This window comes from Crinia signifera, chromosome 4 (assembly GCF_055691185.1).
Source record: "Crinia signifera chromosome 4, ASM5569118v1, whole genome shotgun sequence".
Taxonomy (NCBI): domain Eukaryota; kingdom Metazoa; phylum Chordata; class Amphibia; order Anura; family Myobatrachidae; genus Crinia; species Crinia signifera.
In genome coordinates this window covers 334,208,742-334,222,106 of record NC_139220.1, presented here as the reverse complement: position 1 = coordinate 334,222,106, position 13,365 = coordinate 334,208,742, and the positions used below count along the sequence as shown (strand labels likewise).

At 44.2% G+C, this 13,365-nt stretch overlaps 1 protein-coding gene across 1 annotated transcript; it reads left to right on the top strand.

Annotated features, from left to right (window-relative positions):
* The first annotated feature begins 1,673 nt into the window (after positions 1-1,673).
* LOC146073503 (olfactory receptor 5AP2-like) lies at positions 1,674-2,615 on the top strand. The gene has a single exon (XM_083180680.1). The coding sequence runs from the start codon at positions 1,674-1,676 to the stop codon at positions 2,613-2,615; it is 942 nt and encodes a 313-aa protein (XP_083036806.1).
* The last annotated feature ends 10,750 nt before the right edge of the window (positions 2,616-13,365 follow it).

Sequence of the window (13,365 nt, the reverse complement as noted above, 5' to 3'; positions counted from 1 at the left end):
ATTGTTATTTTTATTTCATTCTTGTTTTTTGGTTTTGTTGTATACTTTATGTTCACAGTGATTGACTAATTGAATCATTATATTGATCATTAGCGTCATTGAATCCACAAAATTACCAGTAAAGATTTGTCTTATTTAAATTTATACCCACCTGTTTTATTTATAAATTCTCCATTATCTCTTGATTTATTTCATACTTCTCAACCATAAGAAAGGGCGGAGCGCAGCATTAAAACCATAAATATTCTGTAAATGAGAATCATGTCTGTCATAGATAGTCCAGAGATTTTCATTTCAAATGCAATCTCGTATCAACTTGAACGATAATACATTTATTCCAGGAAGAGAGACATTTACATCGAATACTAGTTTTATGTTGTTAGGCTTTTCCGATATGTACGTGGAAATGTCCTACATACTTTAACACTTTGAGTGCCAACATGGCTGTGAGCGATCCTTAGAATATCTGCTAAAATTGGCAGCAAAAGGTTTGCGACATAAGACTAGTAATCCATATAAATGCCTCTCTCTTTCTGGGATACATTTACTATCATTCAAGTTGATTTGAGATTGAATTTAAAATAAACATCTCTGGAATATCTCTTACAGACATGATTCTCCTATACTGATTTTTGGTTTATATTCTCCGTTTTATTTGAAATGGTCATTATAGATATTAGCATTATCGTATACAGACTTGCAGTGGAAAACAAGTAATGAATGGTTTAATCATTGAACAAGCAATTACCATCATCAAGACTAACAAATGGACATTACCCATCAGTCATACCTTAAATAGGTTCCGGCACTCAAAGGGTTAATGAAAAATGTATTTGTTTGGTAATTTTCACACCCATTTTAAATTACTACTATTATTATTTTATTACTTTAAATATATTACATTTTGTCCCTCTAGTCAGATGTACAGTATATGGATGTCATAAACAAGACCCAGGTGAAGGTCTTTGTGTTTACAGGACTAACTGATAATGGTATCCTATGGAAAATCTGTATGGTCATTGGCCAATGCATTTAGGTTTAAATGCCCCCTAACCAATGAGGCACAACCTTCTGACCATGTTCTTAACCTTGGTTTCTTCCAGCCTGATGACAGAGTCTCAGAAATCCCACCGTCATCCAGCATGATGGAAAAAGCCACTTGTTTGGCCATTTTCAGATCAGAGAAGTGGATGCGTGCAGTTATTCCCCTTTTATAGGCATCATAATTGGGTTAAAAGTTATGGATAAGAATACACTTACTGTAGGTCAAAAATGCCGGTCAAAAGGTGTCCTGTATGAAAGACTTATCTTAAATGGAATTGACCCCATTTGCGGCCAAGTTTGAGCTCGTTCTAACCGTAATTTTAAATATAAATTAAAAGTAACATGTAAAATATTGTATCTATGTTCCTTATCAGCAAACTCTGCACTAGGTTTCTCATGTGTATTTGAGCAAACTCTGCTGTGTTTTGTGTTTCCTAAATTATCGATATACATTTTACGCCCAAAAATGCAATCTAGACTGAACTTGAATGATAGTAAATTTACCCTAATGATAGAGATACATTTGTATTGAAAGCTGGTTTAATGTTGAAAACGTTTATTTTGATATGTGAATGGAAGTGTCTTATATTCTTCACACATTTTACATTTTCTCCCCTACAGAGATTAATATGGACGTCATAAACAAGACCCAGGTGAAGGTCTTTGTGTTTACAGGACTAACTGATAATGGTATCCTTGCCCCGTTCCTCTTCATACTCTTCTTATACATTTATACGGTGACCCTTCTGGCAAATGTTGGCATGATGGCAATTATCTATAGCAGCACAACCCTCCATACCCCGATGTACTTCTTCCTGAGCTACCTCTCTCTGGTGGATATATTCTACTCCTCAGTTATAACTCCTAAGATGACACATGACCTCATTTCTGAATGTAAGACCATCTCATTCAATGGCTGCGCCCTACAGTTTTATTTCCTTGCTGCCTTAGGATTTACTGAAGCTCTTCTTCTCTCCAACATGGCCTATGACCGGTACGCTGCTATCTGCCAACCACTTCACTATGTGTCTATAATGACCAAGACAAAATGTCTATATCTTGTTCTCTTTGTCACCTCCAGTGGCTTCCTGCAGTCATCGGTGCAGACCAGCTGTGTGTTCAGTCTCAGGTTCTGCAGGTCAAACCTTATAGACCACTTCTATTGTCACACGCATTCTCTGTACAAACTCTCCTGCTCTGACACGTTCTCCTGTAATATGTTAACTGTTTCCATTGTAGCTTCTTCTGGCATGTGGTGTGTGGTCATTATTCTGGTCTCATATATTCTCATTATTCATACAATTTTAGGCATTAAATCTTCTGAGGGCCGGCAGAAAGCCTTCAGCACCTGCTCCTCACATCTCATGTGCGTCTGCATCTTCGCTGGTGCAATTTTTTCTTCTTATTTACGCTCTTCTTCCAGTGCCGATGTGAAACTAGACAAGGTGGCCTCTATCCTTTATTCTGTGGTGACACCAATGCTGAACCCACTGATTTACAGCCTAAGGAACAAAGAGGTGAAACGGATCATTATGCGAGCATTGCGCATTCTTACGTCTGTAAATATGTAACAGTGTCAAACATTAGGCTTCACGCTTGGACTCGCCTACTCATATTTAGCAGATTAAGACAAATAATGTACAGTATATAGCTCATCCTTCTTCCTCAAAATTTAGGTTTGGTTCATATGAGAATGAATATGGGTAAAGAGGTGCAATTGTTCTTACAAGGCTTACTCATTCCCAGCTCAAGTACTCATAGTAAGAACCTTTAACCTTTTATTTTCTGGACCAAGAGGTTAAGGAAACTCAGAAATAATACATTCAATAACACATTGGATAGACAATGAAAAATAGACAATGGACAAGTGAACAGATGCAACCTGGGCAATTACACTTCCACCTGAGCACAACAGCAACTTGGTAAATTTTAATTCTTGTGCATTTAATAAATAATGTACAGTATTATTGGTGGACAATAGTGAAGCCAAATTTATTTGTATTTTGAAATATGTATGTATTTAGGTCGTAAATTGCTGAAATTCGTAAAGAAATGTGAATTTCAAATACACCATGGTTTTTATGTGAATTTCTCATTTTCAACATTTCTATCTGTCAAACTTTTGCTTATCAGTCCATTTATCGGGAAACATCTTCACAAAATTGAATTATGATTGTTGGCATGGGTAAAGACTGTTTGTTTATTTGTAAAAAAAAATTGTAATGTTGCCAATAATTTAATAAATACTAAGATTTTTTGGTACTCTTTACCTAGAACGGCGCCCATCGCGGTGATCGCGGGCATCGCGAGTAGTACATTAACGGCACCCGCGATCACCGCGATTTCCCATAGGGTTCAATGTTAAATTTACTGCAGATCGCGATTTTCCATTCAATGCTTCAATGCCCGCGACTTTGCCATAGGAATCAATGTTAAATGGGCTACAGAGCCCAAATAGGCACAATTAACCCTTAAATGTCCCCCCAAATTGTTAACGCCACCCCACGATCCACGCCAACCCGAAGCGTGGCGAGCGCAGCGAGCCCGCGAGGGGCGGCGGTACGCGTCCTCCGACCTTTTCATGCCCTACTATCCACGTCGGCGTGGAGTTGAGAATAGAATAGTGTGGCGAGCGCAGCGAGCCACCGAGCCCGAAGCGTGGCGAGCGCAGCGAGCCCCGCGAGGGGACGCGGATACCTTCACAGTTATACGCGTCCCCTCGCGGACTTCACAGGTGTCCGTGGCGACGCCGACACCTGTGAAGCCCGCGAAGGGACGCGTTTACCTGTGAAGGTATCCGCGTCCCCTCGCGGGTCTCTCTGCGCTCGCCACGCTTCGGGCTCGGTGGCTCGCTGCGCTCGCCACACTATTCTATTCTCAACTCCACGCCGACGTGGATAGTAGGGCATGAAAAGGTCGGAGGACGCGTACCGCCGCCCCTCGCGGGCTCGCTGCGCTCGCCACGCTTCGGGTTGGCGTGGATCGTGGGGTGGCGTTAAAAATTTGGGGGGACATTTAAGGGTTAATTGTGCCTATATGGGCTCTGTAGCCCATTTAACATTGATTCCTATGGTAAAATCGTGGCCATTGAGGCATTTTACAGTAAAATCGCGGTCAAACAGGCTTTTTAACATTGTTCCCTATGGGAAAATCGCGGTCATCGCGGGCACCCGATTTTGATGTACCCGCGATTTACCCGCGATGCCCGCGATGACCGCGATTTTTTACCCCCGATTCTAATCGCGGGCGCCGTTCTAGGTAAAGAGTACCGATTTTTTTGTTCCAAACCAAATATGGGGTATTTAAAGAAATACCCTTTTAGTTTAAATACTCTAACCAGCATATTTACAGACTGTGAAAGTACTGTAAACCCATAGGGTAGTAATGTGTACATTTTAAAAGAAATACATACACACCACTCATTCACACCACTCTAAATTTCTTTAACATAAGGAGACATTTATTTATAGTGTGTTATTTTTTTACATATTGACCATTACTTAATGTATACATTAGGAAACAAAAAATAATACACTATAATTAATTGTCTTTTGTTAAAGAAATTCATTTTTGTCCTATTAGGCTAGGTGACCTTCACCGTCTTCGGCCTCTGGATGCAGAGGGAGATGTTGGTGGGTCTTGGGAACCTCTGGGCCTTACTGGTCATTGCACGGGAGAATTAATTGGGGTAATTGTTGGAAATGTGGCCCCAGATGTTTGGGCGGCCGCTGAAACCTGATTTTGGAGCAGATGAGTCAGTGAGATGTTTAATTCATGAGTTGCTTGCCCTTGAATCCCTATTAAATGGATAATGGTGCCCTGATGCTGAACTTGGGCATCCACAAGGGTGAGGAATCAACTTACAAATTGCAGGAGGTTATTCCGGATACCTCTGTGCACATTGTTCGCACCTCCTCCACAAGCCAACTTGTTTCCCTGTATATTTGGTAATTTCGATGTGTCACTTAATGCATGATGAGCACCCCAATTTTGGAAGAATTGGGCAGACGGCATTTATGCGGTATGCTCCCGGCTAAATAGTGGGGTGGGTCAGGGGTGGCCGGACTTTTGTAACCCGGGATCTATTTTTTGCACATGTACTTACCGATGATCTACCAGTATCTCCCCATGTGCAAAAAATCAGGACACAGGGTATGAGCCAAAACTCACATTAGGACCCAGGGTATGAGCCAAAATACACATCAGGACACAGAGCATGAGCCAAAATCCACATCAGGACACAGGGTATGAGCCAAAATCCACATCAGGACACAGGGCATGAGCCAAAATCCACATCAGGACACAGGGTATGAGCCAAAATTCACATCAGGACACAGAGCATGAGCCAAAATCCACATCAGGACACAGGGTATGAGCCAAAATCCACATCAGGACACAGGGCATGAGCCAAAATCCACATCAGGACACAGGGTATGAGCCAAAATTCACATCAGGACACAGAGCATGAGCCAAAATTCACATCAGGACACAGGGTATGAGCCAAAATCCACATCAGGAGACAGGGTATGAGCTGAAATTCATATCAGGAGACAGGGTATGAGCCAAAATTCACATCAGGACACAGGGCATGAGCCAAAATCCACATCAGGACACAGGGTATGAGCCAAAATTCACATCAGGACACAGGGCATGAGCCAAAATCCACATCAGGACACAGGGTATGAGCCAAAATCCACATCAGGAGACAGGGTATGAGCCAAATCCACATCAGGAGACAGGGCATGAGCCAAAATCCACATCAGGACACAGGGTATGAGCCAAAATCCACATCAGGACACAGGGCATGAGCCAAAATCCACATCAGGACACAGGGTATGAGCCAAAATCCACATCAGGACACAGGGTATGAGCCAAATCCACATCAGGAGACAGGGTATGAGCTGAAATTCATATCAGGAGACTGGGTATGAGCCAAAATACACATCAGGAGACAGGGTATGAGCCAAAATTCATATCAGGAGACAGGGTATGAGCCAAAATTCACATCAGGACACAGGGTATGAGCCAAATCCACATCAGGACACAGAATATGAGCCAAATAATCACATTATACCACATGGAATTATACAAAATTCTGCTATGTGGGGGAGGGGGAAGGGGGTCTCTTCACACACATAAGTTCATCCCAGTTGCTTCCTGTGATGGAGTTTTGTACCCCCTTTAAAGAAAAAAAATATATATATACATATAAAGTAGAGATGTGCACCGGCCACTTTTCGGGTTTTGGGTTTTGGGTTCTGATTACCTTGAGGTTTTGGGTTCTAATGGGTTTTGGCAAAACACCTCCTAAGTGTTTTGTGTTTGGATTTATTTGGGTTTTGGGTTCTGATTTTTTTGTTAAAAAAGCCTAAAAACAGCAAAAATTGCAGAATTTTGTGTTTTTTTCGCTCCTACACTATATTGACCTCAATAACATTCATTTACACTCATTTCCAGTGTATTCTGAACACCTCACACCTCACAATATTGTTTTTATTGCCAAAGTTTGCACTGAGGTAGCTGGATAACTATGCTAAGCCACACAAGTGTGCGGCACAAACACGTGGCTCATGTAAGAGTGGCACTGCAGCGGCAGACATGATGGCAGTTTAAAAAAATAGGCCCATAAAAGATACCTATCTGGCTTGATCATGCACTGTTTACCATGTGCAGCCAAGGAGCGGTGGGCATTTTGTGCAGCACAGAGTTTGTCTGCAAGTGTGTAACTGTTTCGATCACTTTAACATCCAACAAGACCCCTATCTGGCTTGATTGTGTGATAATGTAATCTGATTGTTTAATTTTGTGATTATTATTCATTTATTATTACCAGTCGTCTCTTAAATCATTGCCTAATGGGTGTAGGGGAGTGGGCTAATCAATTTTAAGGTGGCAGATGGAAGATGTAATGTAATGTAAACCATCACTAGCATTGGTTGCAGCAGTGGCAGTAACTAACGGACCCGGCTGTGCAGATAAGGAGGAAGCTGACAGCGATGATGTCAAAGGGAGAGCCAGCGAACTGTTGCTCCATGCAGCGCTGGAAAACTTCGCTGCCCGTGGTGATGCCATAGGGCATGCGTAACCATCACTAGCATTGGTTGCAGCAGTGGCAGTAACTGATGGACCCGGCTGTGCAGATAAGGAGGATGCAGACAGCGATGATGTCAAAGGGAGAGCCAGCGAACTGTTGCTCCATGCAGCGCTGGAAAACTTCGCTGCCCGTGGTGATGCCATAGGGCATGCGTAGGAAGACGTAGCACCCAATAGGGGTCATGAAGGCAGTAAGCATGGAAGAGGCTCTGTCCAGAGGGATCTGCCAAAACCCACACTTGGCATTCAGGGTGCTAAAGACCGTTGCACCTGGCATGTCAGTGATCACCTGCTCGATGGTGCAGAGTGTGTATCTGTTTTGGTCAGTTTAATATTTAACAAGACCCCTATCTGGCTTGATTCTGGTTATGATTGATTGATTGATTGATTGATTATTAATTAATTTTATGATGTGATTGATTGATTGTCGAAACCCCGTTTAACAACCTGGCTGATCCTGACCCTGATGTGCAGTTGGTCTCTGTGCTGAAAGATCCATATTTAAAAAAATGTGTGGCAGCCCACTACAGGATACCCCCTGTGCCCCTGTGCCCCAAAGAAGTTTAATTGCAGCCGCCCCCAAAGAAGTTTAAATGCAGCCTCCCCCAAAAAAGTTTAGCCGCCCAAAAAGATGTGTAACTAATTGTACCCAACTGGTCATCAAAAAGAAACCAATCTTTATTGTGAAAACAAGGTATCAAGTGGCAAAGAAAAGGAAGCCAGTGATGATAATTTTGTGAGCTGTGAAAGTATTATCAAGGAAACATAACTTTACTTAAGTTTTGAGGAAAGGCTTTATCGGACCATTTCATGAATAAAGAACAGTTGATGAAGAAATTAAAGAAGTATTCATCGTTCTTGTCATTAAATAAAAAGGAGAGAGATGCGAAGGTCAAATCATTACAAAGGTTATCTGATAAGGAAAAAGCAGTTCTCTCTAAAAGGCTATGCACATATGACAAATACTACAAAATGTTTGCAAATCAATTAAAAATTGAAAAGGGGGGCCAGAAGGTTTGTACAGCTTTATCTCCTAAAAAATTTCCAACAACTTGTTCCGAAGCAACTGTGTCTGTTAGTAGGTCAGCCTGTACAACTAACGGCAAAGAAAGTGACTATCTTCAAAACAAAAGGATTTTTGCCGCTTCAGAAACTGATCGTGCTCAAGGTGAAGGCAGTCAGTGTACACCTCAGAATGCTAACCAAATACATAAAGTCCATGCAAAGATAAATGATATTGTAAAAGAAAATTGCACTGACAAGTCTTCAACTAACAAAAACCAAGCTATGTATAAAACTGCAGTAACTGGAAAACTAAAAAAAACTTTAGCCGCCCACAAAGAACTTTAATTGCAGCCGCCCAGGCTTGATTCTGATTATTTATGATTGATTGATTATGATAGATTGATTATGATTGATTGATTGATTATGATTATGATTGATTGATTATTAATTATGATGTGCCTGATCCTGACCCTGATGTGCATTAAAAATGACTCTCAGCAGTGGGCACCAGACCAGACAGGTAAAAAAAAGTGTAGCCACCCAAAAAGAAGTGTAATTGAGCCTTCCGGCAACAGCCCTGACTCCTCCAGGTCAGGGAGATCACATTCTCACCCATGAAGGTGCAGCAATGAGGTGGAATGCAAACAGTTGTATGCATTTGAAAGACAATACCCTCATTAAAAATTACTCTCAGCAGGGGACACCAGACCAGACAGGTAAAAAAAGTGTAGCCGCCCAAAAAGAAGTGTAATTGAGCCTTCCGGCAACAGCCCTGACTCCTCCAGGTCAGGGAGATCACATTCTCACCCATGAAGGTGCAGCAATGAGGTGGAATGCAAACAGTTGTATGCATTGAAAAGACAAGTCCCACATATGAATGACTCTCAGCAGTAGGAATAATGAATGGTGATGCAAGATGGAATTGTCCTTGGGCCCTCCCACCCACCCTTATGTTGCGAAAATAGGACATGCACACTTTAACAAACCAAACATTTCAGCGACAGGGCCTACAAAACTGTGGCTGAAATGATTGGTTTGTTTGGGCCCCCACAAAAAATAAACCAATTCATAATATCTCCCTGTATAAACTGGCTCTACAGTAACAAGATGTCATCGTCACTCATCATCATCATCATCCTCCTCCTCCTCCTCCTCCTCCTCTGATTCCTCGCCCCCTTCAGTGTGTACTTCCTCATTCTCAGAGATTATCAATTCGTCCCCACTGGACTCCACAATCACAGGTCCAGTTATAATCTCTGGAGGCAATTCCTGGTCTTCATTGAATAAGTGATAATTCATTTTTATAAACATAATTTTCTCAACATTTTTCGGGAGCAACCTTCTTCGCCGCTCACTGACCAGGTTCCCCGCTGCACTGAATACTCTTTCGGAGTACACACTGGAGGGGGGGACAACTCAGGTAAAATAGAGCCAGTTTGTACAGGGGTTTCCAAACTGCCTTTTTTTCCTGCCAGTACAGGTAAGGACTGTCTGACATGTCTACTTGGATGCTGTCACCAAAGTAATCATCCACCATTTCTTCAATGTTGACAGCATCCAATGCACCGACAGTAGACATGTCAGCAATCGTTGGCAGGTCCTTGAGTCCGGACCAGATGTCCAAACTCCCTCCTGCCTGCCCTGCATCCCCGCCAGCGGGTTGTGTGGGAAATCGCAGCTGTTTCCTCACAGGCACAGGTGGGGGAGAAAATGAAGGAGCTGGGGCCGTGTCACGGTCCCCTTCAGATGACAATCTCCTGACCAGCAGGTCTTTGCACCTTTGTAGACTTGTGTCCGCCGGAAACAGAGACACAACATACGCTTTAAACCGAGGATCGAGCACTGTGGCCAAAATGTATTCCTCTGACTTTAACAGACTGACCACCCTCGTATCCTGGCAAAGCGTATGGAGGGCTTCATCCACAATAGCGACATGCTTTGCGGAATCGCTCCGCTTTAGCTCCTCCCTCACTTTCTCCAGCTGCTTTTGTAACAGCCTGATCAGGGGAATCACCTGACTAATGCAGGCAGTGTCGGAACTGACTTCACATGTGGCTACTTCAAATGGCTGGAGAACCTTGCACAACACGGAAATCAGCCTCCACTGCGCTTGAGTCAGGTGCAGCCCCGCTCCTCTGCCTATGTCGTAGGTGGCTGTGTAGGCTTGAATGGCCTTTTGCTGCTCCTCCATCCTCTGCAGCATATAGAGGGTGGAGTTCCAGCGCGTCACCACCTCTTGTTTCAGCTGATGGCAGGGCAGGTTGCGGAGTTTTTGCTCCCGCTCCAGCCTTCGGCAGGCTGTGGCAGAATGCCGAAAGTGTCCGCAAATTTTGCGTGCCACCGCAAGCATCTCCTGCACACTCCTGTCATTTTTTATGAAATGCTGCACCACCAAATTTATTGTGTGGGCAAAACATGGCACGTGCTGGAAATTGCCCATGTTTAATGCCCGCACAATGTTACTGGCGTTGTCTGACACCACAAATCCCCAGGAGAGTCTAAGGGGGGTAAGCCACAGGGAGATGATTTCCCTCAGTTTCTCTAAGAGGTTGTCGGCGTTGTGCCTCTTCTTGAAACTGGTGATACACAGCGTAGCCTGCCTAAGAAGGAGCTGGCATGCAGGAGATGCTGCTGCTGCTGCTGCTGCTGCTGCGGAAGGCGATGCATCTACCCAGTGGGCTGTCACAGTCATATAGTCCTTAGTTTGCCCTGATCCACTTGTCCACATGTCTGTAGTTAAGTGTACAGTGGGTACAGCCGCATTTTTCAGGGCACTGAGGACACTTTTTCTGACCTCCCTGTACATCGCGGGTATCGCCTGCCTAGTGAAGTGGAATCTAGACGGGATTTGGTACCGGGGACACAATACCTGCATCAACCGTTTAAATCCCACTCCATTGATGGCGGACACCGGACGCACGTCTAACACCAACATAGCTGTCAAGGCCGCAGTTATCCGCTTTGCCATAGGATGACTGCTGTCGTATTTCATCCTCATGGAAAATGACTGTTGGACGGTCAATTGCTTAGTGAAAGACGTAGCGGTCTTACGACTTCCCCTCTGGGATGATGACTGACTTCCCCTCTAGGATGATGACTGACTTCCAGGAGCAGCAGCAGCAGCGGCAGTAGTAGTAGTAGTAGTAGGCGTAGTGCTGCAGGATCCTCCGGAGGAATCTATGGAGTCATTCATGCAGGTGAGATGGACTGCAGGACTCCCCCCTATCCGGATCGAGGAGGAATTTGTCGAGGAGGGAGTTGGTGGTGTGCTTTTCAGGCATTTGGCTCCAAAAGGAGGACCAAGTGATTTAGGTGTCGCTGGACTGCTAGCCGCACTTTCTGGACTAAACACTGAACCATGACGCGTCTTTAGGTGACGTTGAAGGGAGGTTGTCCCTAGGTGGGCAAGATCCTTACCCCTGCTTATTGGAATTTTACATAAGCTACAAATGGCAATACTTTTGTTGTCCGGATGCGGATAAAAAAAATTCCAGACCGCAGAGGTGGATTTATTGGTCCTTTGTCCAGGCATGACGATGAGCTTTTTCATCCCATGGACAACAACTTTTTCCCCCACAGGTGCCTCATTCCCCCCTGGTGCGTCATTTAAGCAAACCAAGTCTCCATCCTCCTCGACAACTTCCTCCTCAGTGCCAGCTACATCAATATCCTCCTCCTGGTGTACAACATCACCTTCACTAATAAAATCTGGAACTAGACTGTGGGTGATCCTTCCAGCATATGCAGAGGGCGTACTGCAAATGGTGGAAGGAGCCACCTCTTCACGTACAGTGATGGGAAGGTCCGGCATCACAACCACCGCCACCCTCGGACTCTCCGTGGGGATTTGGGATATGTCTTTAGAAGGATGAGTTTTTTCCAGATTTATTTTCTGAATTTTTTTCTTTTTTTTTTTCTGAAATTTTGTCAGACTTTTTTGAGTCGGTGTCAGCCTAACTCTCTTTGATTTCCTATTGGGTGGGGAGAGAGGAGGAGGATGACTTTCCTCGTCATCTGAAGCTGCACCACTAGTCATGAAGTTAGGCCATGGCCTTAGCCGTTCCTTGCCATTCCGTGTCGTAAATGGCATATTGCCAAGTTTAAGTTTCTCTTCCAACGATTTACATTTCATATTTTTATTCCTTTTACGTAAGTTTGGTTTCAATTGTACATGCCCTCTGCTTTCACACTGGGCATCGGCCGTGGCAGACGACGTTGTTGGCATTTCATCGTCTATGTCATGACTAGTGGCTGCAGCTTCAGAACTATGAGGAAGTGCATCTTCATCTTTCCTTTGTTTGTTAACCTTCATATTTTGGATCTCCATTATTATTGTGGAGTTATGTCACAGAACAGCGCCACTGGAGTGCAATTATATATGTCAGTGAGTATGCACCAGCAGGCAGTTATACAGATACAGCAGTATTGGGCAGTGAGCCACACACCAGACAGGTACGGCAGTATTAGGCAGAGAGCCCCAGACCAGACAGGTAGATAATGATATACAGCAGTATTTAGGCAGTGAGCCCCAGACCAGAGGGTAGATACGTCAGTATTGGGCAGTGAGCCACACACCAGACAGGTACGGCAGTATTAGGCAGAGAGCCCCAGACCAGACAGGTAGATAATGATATACGGCAGTATTTAGGCAGTGAGCCCCAGACCAGAGGGTAGATACGGCAGTATTGGGCAGTGAGCCACACACCAGACAGGTACGGCAGTATTAGGCAGAGAGCCCCAGACCAGACAGGTAGATAATGATATACGGCAGTATTTAGGCAGTGAGCCCCAGACCAGAGGGTAGATACGGCAGTATTGGGCAGTGAGCCACACACCAGACAGGTACGGCAGTATTAGGCAGAGAGCCCCAGACCAGACAGGTAGATAATGATATACGGCAGTATTTAGGCAGTGAGCCCCAGACCAGAGGGTAGATACGGCAGTATTGGGCAGTGAGCCACACACCAGACAGGTACGGCAGTATTAGGCAGAGAGCCCCAGACCAGACAGGTAGATAATGATATACGGCAGTATTTAGGCAGTGAGCCCCAGACCAGAGGGTAGATACGGCAGTATTGGGCAGTGAGCCACACACCAGACAGGTACGGCAGTATTAGGCAGAGAGCCCCAGACCAGACAGGTAGATAATGATATACAGCAGTATTTAGGCAGTGAGCCCCAGACCAGAGGGTAGATACGGCAGTATTGGGCAGTGAGCCACAC

Excerpts from the sequence above, each read along its gene's own strand:
- LOC146073503 (XM_083180680.1), top strand. The coding sequence starts at position 1,674 with ATGGACGTCATAAACAAGACCCAGGTGAAGGTCTTTGTGTTTACAGGA.